The 16,261-nt window shown below is 43.4% G+C and overlaps 1 protein-coding gene across 1 annotated transcript; it reads left to right on the top strand.

The window, feature by feature from the left end:
• Nucleotides 1-72: 72 nt before the first annotated feature.
• On the top strand, nt 73-14,628 carry NUBP2 (nucleotide binding protein 2; the record flags this gene model as incomplete). The annotated part of the gene is given in 5 exon segments (XM_040356660.1): nt 73-184; nt 4,103-4,221; nt 6,802-7,000; nt 11,508-11,662; nt 14,518-14,628. Coding segments are annotated over 5 exon segments (600 nt in total), but the record flags the coding sequence as incomplete, so codon positions are not given.
• Nucleotides 14,629-16,261: the final 1,633 nt, after the last annotated feature.

The raw sequence follows: 16,261 nt of genomic DNA, 5'->3' as shown, positions 1-16,261 counted from the left end.
TTACAGTATTCGCTTTCATAGCTGGCAAGTGATTGGCTACGGGATTCTCCGCCTATTTAATGTGTCCTTCCGGCGGCGAGTGGTTAGTTCAGCCAATAGGAGGAAAGAGTTGTATTGTGCTTGCTGCTGGTTGGCTGGTTTTGTTTGCTGCGGAAGTAATTGTACAACATGGCTAGTGAAGGTGGTGAGTGTTCCCCGGTAGTAATAAGAGGGTGTAGCAGAGGCTGTGTGGAAGCACAAGTCCCAGCATGGCGCAGGGGCCGCCTAGGCTTCAATGCTGCCACATGAGAGTTTGGGGAGAGGCCTCAGCCTTGTGACTGGAGGAACTTCCACCTCCTCACACTGCCTGCTGGGGAGAGGGACATTCAAGTACAACGAAAGGCATTCAGGATAGAATAAGAGAGGGATATAGTCACTGTCAGTTTTATTTTATGACATCTGTGTCCCATTGGGGAGGTTTTCCTTCACTTCCTGTCACATAACCAAAACAGGAAGTGAGAGGAAAATCCCTGCAAAGCGAGGAATCCCTGGTTGTCACCAGAACTAGTGTCCCCATTGGAAGATTTATCCTCTGTTCCTGTCTGGTGACAACCAAAATTTTTTTTTTTTTTATATGCTTTCATTCTCAGTGATAATAGTAAAGAGCAGGGCTTGACAAATTTGCTTGGAATCTAGGAGCCGGCTAAAAAGTTAGGAGCCCGTCACGCCGAGCTCGCGTGCAGAAGCGAACGCATACGTGAGTAGCGCCCGCGTATGAAAGTATTTTGTAAACGCTATAAATTTTGCGCAAACCAATTGATAAACGCTTATTGCATATTTTTTTTTACCAAAAATAGGTAGAAGAATACGTATCGGCCTAAACTGAGGAAAAAAATATGTTTTTTTATATCTTTTTTGGGGGATATTTATTATAGTAAAAAAATATTGTTTTTTTTTAGAATTGTCGCTCTATTTTTGTTTATAGCGCAAAAAATAAAAACCACGTCGCACGACCGCGAAATTGTCAGTTAAAGCGACGCAGTGCCGAATCGCAAAAACTGGCTGGGTCCTTTACCTGCATAAAAGTCTGGGTCTTAAGTGGTTAATGCAGAGATGTCTATGCGCGTCACACCTAAAACCAGCGAAAGTGGCGCAGGGACTACTTTTTCAAAACGGTGGGGAACGGCAAAGTTTGTGTTGAACTTTTTTTTTTAACAGTTCCATTGCCGACAATGGGGTGCGACTTGTCATGCGATTTTAGACCTGACAAGTCGAACCGGTGTGAAGGAGGACTAAGCCTTCGTTCATGTTGAACGTGACATTGAAATCATGCGACTTCATCTGAAATCGCACGATTTCAAAGCCACATGTCAGTGCGACTTGGAAGACATCTGTGCGACTTCATGCACAGATGTTTATGCAAGTCTCACCTGAAATCGCCAAAAGTAATGCAGGAACTACTTTTTCAAATCGATGCAGGTCCGCAAAGTCCGCATTGCACTGATTTAAAGTTTTATTGCCAACACTAGGGTGCGACCTGACCTGTTAAATCGCATTACCAAGTCGCTCCGGTGTGAACAGGGGCTTTTCCTGTCACCTAGACAGAAACAAGAATGTATCCCTTGTAGTGCAGATGCAGCGTCACCACTAGGGAGGATTTTTACTTTTCCTGGTGCTGGGCTTTAAATCCTCCCTCCTCCATTGTTAGAAGAAGGGGAGGGCTCTGATAGGTAAACACTTGCAGCGTTTACATTTGTGAGCACTGTGATTGGCTGTCAGAGTGATCACAAGGCACAGAGCCACTCTGATCAGCTCTGTGATCTGCACTGTCTAATGCAGGGATCTTCAAACTACGGCCCTCCGGGGTAAACTGACCGCACCAGCCTAGCAGACTCTGGCTGGAAAAAGCGCCCAGAGGCGATTCAGTTTGCATGAGTTGCGCTATACAAGTCATTCATTCATTCATTCATTCCAGGTGTTCAGGAACTACAATTCCCATCATGCCTAGTCATGTCTTTGAATGTCAGAGTTTTGCAATGCCTCATTGGATTTGTAGTTCCGCAACAGCTGGAGGGCCGTAGTTTGAGGATCCCTGATCTAATGACTGCTCCATCCAGATGTAAGCCGAGCATCGCTTTAAATCAGCAATCCCAGATCACCAAATCCACCACTCCAAAAACCTATGGTGGTAGTGAAGTGGTTAATGTGATCATGGATAAAGCCTTGTACACACGATCGGATTTTCTGTGGACAAAGCGTAGGACTTTTGTCTGAAGGGCGTTGGCCAGGAACTTGTATTGCATACAAACGGCAAAGAATTGCCAGCCAACAAACACGAAACTATGTGTTTTTTCAGCTCTTTAGTGACACAATTTGGGCAAGTTCTAATGTTTTTTTATGGTGAACATTGCTTCTGAGCATGCATGTTCATACTTTTTTGGTCCGAAGGACTTCTGTACACACGATCGGATAATCTGACATCACACATTTGTTGGACGATTTTAAAGCATGCTATCCCACATTTGTCTGCAGAAAATCCGGCAACAATTGTCCGCTGGAGCGTACAAACAGTTGGATTTTCCGACAACAGCCTGTCATCGCACAATTCCCGTTGGAAAATCGGATGGTGTGTACGGGGTTACTGTGCACAGCTGAACCTGATTGTGTGCTCCCCCCCATAGTTTCTGTTTCCATCTCACTTTGAAAAATAAGATCTGTTTCTCTTTCTGCAATAAAGTACATCAGGAGGCCTTGGAAGTCAATGGCAGCGAATCAAAAGTCAAATAATGTGTTTTGATGCATTGGCAACAGGAAAAAAAACACTTTGGTCAAGGGCTGTTAACCCTATCCACCCCAAGTGCTAATTAACCACTTAAGGACCGCTTTCCTGAACTTATACGTCGGCAGAATGGCACAGCTGGGCACAAGCACGTACAGGTACGTCCTCTTTAAGTGCCCAGCCGTGGGTCGCGGGCCCGCGACCCAGTCCGAAGCTCCGTGACCGCGGGACCCACGGACCCGATCGCCACTGGAGTCCCGCGATCGGTCCCCGGAGCTGAAGAACAGGGAGAGCTGTGTGTAAACACGGCTTCCCCGTTCTTCACTGTGGTGCCGTCATTGATCGTGTGTTCCCTTTTATAGGGAAACACAATCAATGACGTCACACCTACAGCCCCTCCCCCCTACAGTTAGAAACACAAATGAGGTCACACTTAACCCCTTCAGCGCCCCCTTGTGGTTAACTCCCAAACTGCAATTGTCATTTTCACAGTAATCAGTGCATTTTTAATGCATTTCTTGCTGTTAAAATGACAATGGTCCCAAAAATGTGTCAAAATTGTCCGAAGTGTCCGCTATAATGTCGCAGTCACGAAAAAAATCGCTGATCGCCGCCATTAGTAGTAAAAAAATAAATAAATAAAAAATGCAATAAAACTATCCCCTATTTTGTAAACGCTATAAATTTTGCGCAAACCAATCGATAAACGCTTATTGTGATTTTTTTTTTTTTTTTTTTTTTTTTACCAAAAATAGGTAGAAGAATACGTATCGGCCTAAACTGAGGGAAAAAAAAATTTTTTATATATATTTTTGGGGGATATTTATTATAGCAAAAAGTAAAAAATATTGCATTTTTTTCAAAATTGTTGTTCTATTTTTGTTTATAGCGCAAAAAATAAAAACCGCAGAGGTGATCAAATACCACCAAAAGAAAGCTCTATTTGTGGGAAAAAAAGGACGCCATTTTTGTTTTGGAGCCACGTCGCACGACCGCGCAATTGTCAGTTAAAGCGACGCAGTACAGAATCGCAAAAACTGGCCAGGTCCTTTAGCTGCCTAAAGGTCCGGGTCTTAAGTGGTTAAAAAAAAAAACATTGGAAATGCCTAACACATGTCAACATACAAAGGAAACGCATGCTGATGTTGTGCCCTACATAAATCGAAAATGAAAACGATGGCTGGAGGGAATAAGCTGCTTAGGACAACACCTTCTCTGTGTTCCAAGGCTTATGAATGAGAGTCACTGTACAGTGGATGAAGGGAGCACCATAGAATTCACCTAATCTCTCACTCACAATTCTAATTCTGAAGTATATTATGATAATTTTTTTGCTTATTTCAGAGAGCAATAATCTTGCTGGCGTACGGCACATTATCCTGGTGTTGTCGGGGAAAGGAGGAGTCGGCAAAAGTACCATCTCCACAGAGATCGCACTGGCACTGCGTCGTGTGGGGAAAAAGGTGAGAGGCCATTGAGGCACCTTTAAAAAAAAAAAAATGTGAGAGGCTATTACAGCATCTTGAGAAGGGTGAGGTGCATTTGCAGCATCAAAAAAAGTAAAAATAAATGAGGGACCCATGTAGCATTAAAAAAAGGGGTGAGGTGCCACTGCAGCATTAAAAGTGGATGTCACAATGTAGAGTATAAGATTTCCTATCATCTATGTCCAGTCTTGCCACACAGAGTTAATCCAACTCTGAGCAATCCTCTTTTATTGTTCAGTGAAAATGAACAGACTTCCAGATAAAACCCTGTCTAAATACAAAGTCCTTTCCTCTCTCCCTGCTTTGAGTGACAGGTTATTTACATATCTAGCTTGGACATGTTTATCATATGTTATGTTTATCATAATATGAGGTGATCCACAGGTCATTGTATATTACCAGGATGTGTTATGTGGGGGAGGGGTGGATTTCTCACTTTTTATACTGTGGATCACCTTATATTATGACTAACATAACATATGACAAACATGTCCAAGCTAGATATGTAAATAACCTGTCACTCAAAGCAAGGAGAGAGGAATGGACTTTTTATTTAGACAGGTTTTTATCTGGAAGTCTGTTAATTTTCACTAAACAATAAAAGAGGATTGCTCAGAGCTGGATTAACTCTGTGTGGCAAGACTGGGCACAGATGATAGGAAATCTTATTCTCTACATTGTGACATAAAAGACATTTTTTTTAAGGGGCCCAGATGGCATTAAAAAAGGCGAGGGGCCATTGCAACAGTAGGGATATATTGCAGCACTGAAAAAAAAAAAGAAGAAAAACAAATATAAAATTGTAAGGGTCCATTGCAGCAGCTTAAAAAATGGGTTGAGGTGCCATTGCAGCATAAAAAAGAGACGAGGGGCCCAAACAGCACAAGTCAGAAGGTTTTTTATCCTAATGCATTCTATCCATTAAGATAAAACAACCTTCTGTTTGTAGAAGCCACCCTCAACTCCCCTAATACTTACCTGAGCCCATCTCGACCCAGCGTTGTTGCACGAGAGACTTGGCTGGAACACACACAGTGGGCGCCATTGGCTCTTGCTGCTGTCAATCAAAGTCGGTGAGCTAATGAGGACAGAAAGTTCTTTGTGTCTGAATGGACACAGAGTAGTGTCTCGGCTTGGGTGCCCCCATAGCAAGCTGCTTGCTATGGAGGGAGGGGCCAGGAGGCACCGGAGAAGAGGAGGATCGGAGCTGCTCTGTGCATAACCACTGCACAGAGCAGGTAAGTATAACATGTTTGTTTTTAAACAATAAAAAAAAAAGTATCACTAAGGCTGCATTCACACCTGAGCGTTTTGTCGCCTGAAGCGCGACGCTCAAAAACGCTAGAGGGGAAAAAAATACATTCTTCCCTATGGAGATGGTTCACATCTCCACTCCAAAACGCGCGTATTGAGCGTTTCCCTTTCCCATAGAAAGTAATGGAAATGCTCGATTCAAGCGACTAGCGTGACGAGCGTTTGCTACGGTGTTCCGTCGCTTTAGTCAAAAGAACATTTTACCCAGGCAGAAGATAAAAAAAATCTACCAACATAGCAACAAGTGATGAAAAGATGATCATTTTTCCTATTGGCAAAAATAAAAAATGTCGAGGTACAAAAACATTGGACGACGCTGTATGCAAACGCGCAAATAAGCATGAATACGCCCGAAAAAACGACCGAACGACCTACGCTCAGGTGTGAATGCAGCCTTAAGAAAAACAAAAAAAAACAACTGTGAGGGGCCATTGTAGCATCTTAGAAAAAAATAAAAAAGGTTTCCGAACTAAACTTTCTCTATATCATTAACTATTTGTAATGCTTATGCCACTAACCTTAGTAAATAGATATGAAGTAATACCATATATACTTGTTTTAACACTTTTTTTATTTTATTTTTTATTTGGTTCCTGGCCTAGGCCAAAAGAGAGGCTTTCTCATCCAAGTACACCCCCCTTGCATGCCTGATCTAAGGGAAGATGGATTCCAGGAAGTAAATGCTACCTGAATCATCTGCCCTTACTCAAGATGACCACAGCTAGAAATGCTAGGGATGTGTATTTCAAAGTGATTTCTCAACAAAATCAAGCATGGAGATATGTATGGATGAGGCAGTTTGCTTTGAATATTAAAATGAAACAAATGGAGCTTTCAGTTGAAAAAATTAGCCTTATGGAGTAAAAACAACTCCTAAAACCAATGACTAATAAGACTCGTGGCCAACTGACCCACCCTACCATATGCAAAAGCCCCCAGGGACACTGAAGTAGCCTGGCAAGCCGCATGGAACAGTATCAGGGCAACACTATAGAGACATTAAGTATGCCCAGCCGTAGAAGGTTCTGCTAGCCATTTAGCCCAAACGTTATCATGTTTCTTGGGGCAGCCCCTATGTACCCCTTTGTGCATACATGTCTTTAGAATAGGGCAGAATATTATTAACTTGTTGGGTGAAAACCATTTAAAATAAAATACATTGGCTGGTAAAAACATTTCTCAACTAATGACATCATCGTTTACCTAACCCTTGAAATCTTACGCATCCTGCTTCCATTGTAGGTTGGAATTCTAGACGTAGATTTGTGTGGGCCTAGTATACCTCGTATGCTGAATGCTCACAAAAAGGATGTCCACCAGTGTGATGGTGGCTGGGTGCCAGTCTATGTGGACCAAGAGAAGAGCATCTCCCTCATGTCTATTGGCTTCCTGCTGGAGCACCCTGATGACGCTGTGGTATGGAGAGGACCCAAGAAGAATGGTATGGCTGGCATTGCCAAGAACATTACATTACACTATCACAGAGTTGCATTGTTTGCCCAGTTAAAAAAAGACTTCTTACCAGAGTCTTCTTCCAGAGTCATATAGAACTAAAACTCATAAGGCTGCTTTGAGCTCGTTCATCTTAGCATTAAGCTAGCCATTCACTTTTAGGTTTCCTTCATTAACCTCCCTGGCGGTATGATTATGTCAGATTTTAGGTGCTAAAAGCGGTACCATTAATTTGCATGGAAATTTGGCGTTTTAGATTGTAGGCCTGTAATTCTTAGGAATAACTTACTTAAAGTGGAGGTTCACCCAAAAAATAAATGTCTAACATTACATTCAGCCGAGTTGTCATAATGACAATCGGCTGTTTTTTTTTATTTTATCCCCGTACATACCGTATTTTCACCGCCACTTCGGGTAAGTCTTCTGCGGGACTGGGCGTTCCTAATTGATTGACAGGCTTCCGACCGTCGCATACAGCACGTCACGAGTTGCCGAAAGAAGCCGAACGTCGGTGCGGCTCTATACGGCGCCTGCGCACCGACGTTCGGCTTCTTTCGGCAACTCGTGACGCGCAGTATGCGACGGTCGGAAGCCTGTCAATCAATTAGAAACGCCCAGTCCCGCAGAAGACATACCCGGAAGCGGGGGTTAAAATACGGTATGTACGGGGATAAAATAAAAAAAAAAACAGCCAATTGTCATGACAACTCGGCTGAATGTAATGTTAAAAATGTATTTTTTGGGTGAACCTCTGCTTTAAATCTGACCAAACTAGAGTCTAGTAGACATCCCGGGTATGATAAAGTTTGAAACACAAAATCATAAATTATAATATAATAAATAATAATAATAACAAATATTCAATAATGTAATCAAATCAAAAACACAGAAATTTGCTCAGTTGCAGAATTGTCGCTGTCATTACTTTCAGTGTTTGATGATGAATTTCCCCACAAATCTCTATCGCTCAATTTTGCAAGTGATTCTAATTTATTATCGCTGTTTTCTAGCTGCTCTAAAACCACTTTTGACATAAACCGTCTTTATTATTTATAAGTGCATGCAGGACACTGGACAGACCACTAGGGACAAAGGGGCTGTGTATTTATTTTATACAGTACTGTATGTGTACTGTGTTTGAATTTGGCGCCGACCCACCAAAACCGCCACCCCCCGTCGGTCGTAACGTCGCAGGGAACAGAGCTCAGCGGCACTTGGGGCACTGTGTGAATAGAGCGAGGCGACAGCTTGGTCACACAGCAGGGAGACATTGCAGGATCCAGGGGACAAGGCAAGTCAACTCTGCCTGGATACTGCGATGCGATCCCGAGTCTGGCTCGGGGATACCGCTAATGGTACTGGATTTCCACCCCGAGCCAGACTCAGGAATACCACCAGGGAGGTTAAACTGCAGGCCAAAAGAGGGGAAATATGATAGGTTCCTGCAATCACACTAAACTTTGTGGATGGAGGAATCTGTACTGTTGGTTACTGTATTCAGACAGCCGCAGCACCCCTGGCTGCCTGATTATCCTAGTTACCAGAGAGGATGCGGTAACCGTTTGGCTAATTATTTTCCACCCAGCCCAGTCCATTTTTAAATTGATTTTATCGAGCCGGGTGGGCAGCCAATTCAGCACAAATTAGACAAAATTTGAGCCATTTATTACCAGCCCAAGAAGGCTGTTTTGTTTTTATTTAGACCAAAAGTGTGGAGTTTAAACTTGAAAGACTTCAGTCTTTTTTCAGACTACAGTGAGGGGGAAAAAAAGTATTTGACCCCCCCTGCTGATTTTGTACATTTGTCCACTTACAAAGAAATGATCAGTCTATATAATTTTAATGGTAGGTTTATTTTAACAGAATAACAACAAAAATTATACAGAAAAATGAATTTCAAAAAAGTTATAAATTGATTTGCATTTTAATGAGTAAAATAAGTATGTGACCCCTATTAATCAACAAGATTTTTGGCTCCCAGGTGTCTTCTATACAGGTAATGAGCTGAGATTGGGAGCACTCTCTTAACCACTTGCTTACTGGGCACATATACCCCCTTCCTGCCCAGAGGACTTTTTGCGATTCGGCACTGCGTTGCTTTAACTGACAATTGCGCGGTCGTGCGACGTGGTTCCCAAACAAAATTGACGTCCTTTTTTCCCCACAAATAGAGCTTTCTTTTGGTGGTATTTGATCACCTCTGCGGTTTTTATTTTTTGCGCTATAAACAAAAATAGAGCGTCAATTTTGAAAAAAAAATATATTTTTTACTTGTTGCTATAATAAATAGCTCAATTTTTATTTTTTCTCAGTCTAGACCGATACGTATTCTACATATTTTTGGTAAAAAAAAAAAAGATCGCAATAAGCGACTGGTTTGCGCAAAAGTTATAGCGCCTACAAAATAGGGGACAGAATTATTATTATTATTATTATTATTATTATTATTATTATTATTTTTATTTTTTACTAGAAATGGCGGCGATCAGCGTTTTTTTTTTTTTTTGTGGGACTGCGACATTATGGCGGACACATCGAACACTTTTGACACATTTTTGGCACCATTCACATTTATACTGCGATCAGTGCTATAAATATGCACTAATTACTGTATAAATGTGACTGGCATTGAAGGGGTTAACACTAGGGGATGAGGGAGGGGTTAAATGTGTACCCTGGCTAGTGTTACTAACTGTGGGGGGAGGGGACTGACTGGGGGAGGTGACCGATTTGTGTCCCTATGTGCAAGAGACACAGATCGGTCTCCTCTCTCCCTGACAGGATGTGGATCTGTGTGTTTACACATACAGATCCAAGTCCTTGTCTCTGTAACCGCCGATCGCGGGAGCCTGGCGGACATTGCGGCCGCCAGGCACGCGCATCGGCATCTCAGTGATGCGGCTGGCACGCACGCGCCCCCCAGTGGCCAGGAGGAGCGGAGGCCGTAAAAACACAGCGAGTCAGAGAATTGCAACCACCCTGCGGCCGTATAAAGTCGTACGGCCGTCGGGAAGTGGTTAAAGGGAGTTTTTCCCAATCTCAGCTTGTTACCTGTATAAAAGACACCTGTCCACAGAAGCAATCGATCAAATTCCAATTTCTTCACCATGGACAAGACCAAAGAGCTGTCCAAGGATGTCAGGGACGAGATTGTAGATCTACACAAGGCTGGAATGGGCTACAAAACCATCATCAAGCAGCTTGGTGAGAGGGTGACAACAGTTGGTGTGATTATGCCCAAATGGAAGAAACACAAAATAACGTTCAATCTCCCTCGGTTTGGGGCTCCATGGAAGATCTCGCCTCGTGGAGTTTCAATGATCATGAGAACGGTGAGGAATCAGCCCAGAACTACACGGGAGAATTTTCTCAATGATCTCAAGGCAGCTGGGACCATAGTCACCAAGAAAACAATTGGTAACAAACTACGCCATGAAGGACTGAAATCCTGCAGCGCCCGTAAGGTCCGCCTGCTCAAGGAAGCACATGTACAGGCCTGTTTGAATCATTCAGATGTTCATTTGCAAACTTCAGAGGAGAACTGGGTAAAAGTGTTGTGGTCAGAGGAGACCAAAATCAAGCTCTTTGGCATCAACTCGCCGTGTTTGAAGGAGGATTGCCAACTATGACCCTAAGACCGCGTACACACGATCGGTCAAAACCGATGAAAACGGACTGAAGGACCGTTTCATCGGTCCAAACCGATCGTGTGTAGGCCCCATCGGTCAGTTATCATTCGGTCAAAAAAATGAGAACTTGCTTTAAAATTGAACCGCTGGACGCCTAACCGATAGGTCAAAACCGATCGTTCGTATGCAAAAGCATCGGTCAAAAAGCCGCGCATGCTCAGAATCAAGTCGACGCATGCTTGGAAGCATTGAACTTCGTTTTTTTCCAGCACGTCGTGTGTTTTACGTCACCGCGTTCTGACACAATCGTTTTTTTAACCGATGGTGTGTAGGCACATCAGACCATCAGTCAGCTTCATCGGTTAACCAATGAAAACGGTCCTTGGGACCGTTCTCATCGGATGGACTGATCGTGTGTACGCGGCCTGAGAACACCATCCCCACCGTTATTCTGTCTCTCACTGGTAAAATAAACCTACCATTAAAATTATAGACTGATCATTTCTATGTCAGTGGGCAAACGTACAAAATCAGCAGGAGATCAAATACTTTTTTCCCAAACTGTAGGTATATAAAATATCCCCACCTATCCATTACTTATACACTATAATAATACCTGTTATTACTACACTTTTGCTTTTAAAGCTAAGACCGACTTTCTGAAAGCCAGTGGGAGTGATAAGTAGACAGAATCAGCAAAAAAAACATTGAGCAGTCGGTTGGACAAACTTGTTGTTTACAAAGAAGATCCCATCTCTGAAGATCAGTATTGCAACCAGGCCAATAGTGCACATGTCCAGATTGTTTTGCTTGCTGTAACCATCTTAAGATGAGACCTGTACAGTAATTGATTTTTTTATCTTCTAGCTCTAATAAAACAGTTTGTCAGTGATGTGGCCTGGGGAGAACTGGACTTCCTTATTGTGGACACCCCACCAGGAACATCAGATGAACATATAACCACCGTGGATGCTCTGCGACCCTTCAATCCAATGGGAGCGGTATTGGTCACCACTCCACAGGTGCTTTATGCTAACTGTTGCAGGGCATTTGGTTACCCCAATGACCTGACACAACCATAGCCTGATTCTTTATTTTACAATCATTCAGCGGAATTAACTAAGCTTTGTGTGCCACATGAACAAACAGATGGATCTGTTTCTGGTCTATCTGCGATGCCCATGCCAGTTTCTATCTCGGGGTGAAATAGAGACAGGTGTAGATTTTGTATCGAATTAACAATAGGGATTGTGGCAGCTTTCACTATAGAAAACTGCTGCAGATCCCCAGCAGGTTGAACCTTGCATACAGGATGTTACGCTGCCCAAGCAGAGTTTACAAGGTTAATGGCCCCTTTCTCCCTCCTGTTTTCAATTGAGCGGGGAGGGAACGGGCAGGCAGGGGAAAACGAGCTTGCAGCTCTAGCTGAAATGTTCTGCAAACACTGTCACAGCATAAACAAATAATTATACATTCCATAAAACAATTTATGAAAAAAGAAAATAAATGAATTATAAAAAAACAGTTCATATGTAGGTTTCCAAAGCTGCCACCGCTGTGTAAAATCCTATTTAAATAGATCCAATATTCAGCGCACACCACCACCTGCTAAAATGCCTGCTCACCTCAAGGATGAGTATAAAACTCAGACAGATCACTCCATGTGTCCACCATGATGAATCCACTTTACCAATGGTAGTAATTCCTACAGTCCCCAGACTGCACCCAGGGGAGGGCTAGCAGCCTTAGGCCTGGGGGGGAAGTCCAGTCAAGTGGCCATTGAACCGTCGAATGAGCTCACCATCCGGTCCCAGGGAGTTGTAGTTTCCTTTGCGCTGCTCTGTTTTCTACCCACCGGGAGCTTGAGCGTGGACTACAACTCCCAGAATGTAACAGCTAATGGCAAGCCACTGTGGCCATGCCCCCGGCCCAACTTCCTAGTGCAGAATAAAAAAGGATGGTAAAGGGCAGAGGCTGCTGACCATTATGAACATAAGTTAGAGCGGCCTGGGAGGCAATTGCCACCCTGCCTCCCGGCCCAGCCCTCCCCTGACTGCACCTCTGTGTGGGTAATCAACGTTTGAATTGTCTCCAAACACCACCTTCCTCCATTCGCTTTTTAATAATCAATTCCTCTTATATATCCAGGGGTAAGGACATGAAACAAAAAACACAAGTACCATAGTGTTCTCTGCTTTTAAATGTATTAAAAAAGCCCCCCTAAAAAGTTACACTTACAATGATCCCCCTTCCCCTTTTTTTTTTTTTTAAGCAGCCCAGAATAGACTGGAGGTAGGCTGGTATAAACAAATAAGTCCCTTTTACAAGCGTTTGTCCATAAGACTGTATGGACCTTTTGATCAGGTCCCCCATAAATACTGACAGGCAGACCTGATTAGATCACCCGTGTGAAAGGGGTGATTTTTAGTACCTGTAGGCTAATCTTGAATTACTGTATTTATTGGCGTATAACACTCACTTTTTTTATAGAGGGAAAACTGTGTCTGCGTGTTATACGCAGGGGGCTGTGAATTTTTTTCTCTGAAACTTCCCTCTAAGGCCCCTTTCACATTACAGCGGGAGCCGCGGTGGCGGTATATCGCCGCTAAAAATAGCAGTGCTATACCGCCGGGATTGCCGCGGGAATCGGCCACTAGCGGTGCAGTATTAACCCCCGCTAGCGGCCGATAAAGGGTTAATACTAGGGTTGTCCAGATACCGATACCAGTATCGGTATCGGGACCGATACCGAGTATTTGCGGGAGTACTCGTACTCGTGCAAATACCCCCGATACATAAATAGAATACTTCCCCCCCGCCGCTGCCGCCGCATCGCACCGCCACATCAAGGGACATGGCTAGAGGGACATTGCTGCATATGTGAGGGACATGGCTAGAGGGACATTGCTGCATATGTGAGGGACATGGCTGCATATGTGAGGGACATGGCTAGAGGGACATGGCTGCATATGTGAGGGACATGGCTAGAGGGACATTGCTGCATATGTGAGGGACATGGCTAGAGGGACATTGCTGCATATGTGAGGGACATGGCTAGAGGGACATGGCTAGAGGGACATGGCTGCATATGTGAGGGACATGGCTAGAGGGACATGGCTGCATATGTGAGGGACATGGCTGCATATGTGAGGGACATGGCTAGAGGGACATGGCTGCATATGTGAGGGACATGGCTAGAGGGACATGGCTGCATATGTGGGGGACATGGCTGCATATGGGGGGGACATGGCTGCATTTGGGGACACATTTAAAAAAAGTATCGGTATTCGGTATCGGCGACTACTTGAAAAAAAGTATCGGTACTTGTACTCGGTCCTAAAAAAGTGGTATCAGGACAACCCTAGTTAATACCACCCGCAATGCGCCTCTATAGAGGCGCATTGCGGGCGGTATTGCCGCGGTTTCCCATTGTTTTCAATGGGAAGGAGCGGTATACACGCCGCTCCTCGCACTGCTCCAAAGATGCCGCTGACAGGAGATTTTTTTCTCTCCCGCCAGCGCATCGCCTCAGTGTGAAAGCCCTCGGGCTTTCACATTGAGTAGGCAGTGAAGGAGTTTTTCAGGCGGCATAGCAGCGCTATTTTTAGCGCTGTACCGCCTGAAAAACTCCTCAGTGTGAAAGGGGTCTTAAAGTTAGGATGCGTGTTATACAGTGAGTGGTATAAAGTGAATTGATGTTGTGCAGAGTAACCTCTAGCAACCAATCGATATTGGTTTAGTAAAATAAATACAAAGAAGAAAGGAATATTTTTATTTAATTTTTTTTATCTTTTTGCAGTTCCCCCGTTGCTATCTGTATTGTTTGGTAAAACTGACACGGGTTGCCTTCTGACTTGATATAAACTTGATGTTGCAGGCTGTATCCATTGGAGATGTCAGACGGGAGCTGACGTTCTGTAGGAAGATGGGTCTTCCAATCATTGGCATTGTAGAGAACATGAGTGGATTTGTGTGCCCACATTGCACGGTCAGTTAAAGAAATAAGAGTACATTTTCCTAAATGATTGGATTGTTTTTATCATCTTGTCATCACAAAGTATTTTATTTTTTTAACAAGAAAAAGTATTTTTTAAATGTGTGAAGTAGACTTTAAAGTGACACTAAACTCTGGTTTAAAATAATCATATTCAAATATGTATTCTTAACAAGGAACTGCAGTGTGCTCACATCATTTGTAATAAAAACATCTTTGCCATGCTGAAGCTTCTCTCCAACCACTTTACATATTTTATATATACTGTGATTCTGTTCTTGCCAAATACAGTGGAACCTTGGTTAACGAGTAACGCGCATTTTAACCACTTAAGATTTACGTCGGCAGAATGGCACACTGGGCACAGGCACATACCTGTACGTCCCCTTTAAGTGCCCAGCCGTGGGTCACGTGCCCGCAACCCGGTCCGAAGCTCCGTGGCCGCGGGACCCGCGGACCCAATCCTTGCTGGTGTCCCGCGATCGGTCACAGGAGCTGAAGAACGGGGAGAGGTGTGTGTAAACACACCTTCCCCGTTCTTCACAGTGGCAGCTTCATTGATCGTGTGTTCCCTAGTATAGGCAAACACGATCAATGACGTCACACGTCCAGCCCCACCCCCCTACAGTTAGAAAAACATATGAGGTCACACATAACCCCTACAGCGCCCCCTAGTGGTTAACTCCTAAACTGCAATTGTAATTTTCACAGCAACCATGCATTTTTATAGAATTTTTTTTTTTTTGCTGTGAAAATGACAATGGTCCCAAAAATGTGTCAAAATTGTCCGAAATGTCCGCCATAATGTCGCAGTCATGAAAAAAATCGCTGATCGCTGCCATTGGTAGTAAAAAAAAAAAGATTAATAAAAATGTCATAAAACTATCCCCTATTTTGTAAACGCTATAAATTTTGCGCAAACCAACCGATAAACGCTTATTGCGATATTTTTTGTAAAAAAAAAAAAAAAAAATGTAGAAGAATACGTATCGGCCTAAACTGAGGGAAAAAAAATGTTTTGTATATCTTTTTTGGGGGATATTTATTATAGCAAAAAGTAAAAAATATTGTGTTTTTTTTTTTTTTTTTTTTTTTTTTTTTCCAAAAGTGTCGCTCTATATTTGTTTATAGCGCAAAAAATAAAAACCACAGAGGTGATCAATTACAACCAAAAGAAAGCTCTATCTGTCGGGGAAAAAGGACGCCAATTTTGTTTGGGAGCCACGTCGCACGACCGCGCAATTGTCGGTTAAAGCGACGCAGTGCCGAATTGCAAAAACTGGCCAGGTCCTTTACCTGCATAAAGGTCCGGGTCTTAAGTGGTTAAAAAAGACTAGCAACTTTTTTTTAACAATCCTGACTCAGTTTGTGAGTGTCTTGCAAAACGAGCAGGATTTAAGCCAATTGGGTGTGCAGTACCACATTTGGCCAGAAATGCGGGGGCGCCATTGACACTTGGAATGGTTCGGAACCGTTCGGAAATACTCGGAATCACTCAGAAATGCTATGATACACTCCTAAAATACTCGGTTTCCGAGTTCAGCCGAGCTGTCCCCGAGTATTTCCGAGGCTCTTCGGCACCCCCCGGACTCTGGCCACATACGGTATTGCATGCAATAGAAGTCAA

The sequence above is a fragment of the Rana temporaria genome, chromosome 6 (assembly GCF_905171775.1).
Source record: "Rana temporaria chromosome 6, aRanTem1.1, whole genome shotgun sequence".
In the NCBI taxonomy this organism is placed as follows: domain Eukaryota; kingdom Metazoa; phylum Chordata; class Amphibia; order Anura; family Ranidae; genus Rana; species Rana temporaria.
Note: the sequence above shows the minus strand (reverse complement) of the source record. Positions and strands in the feature narration are given on the sequence as shown.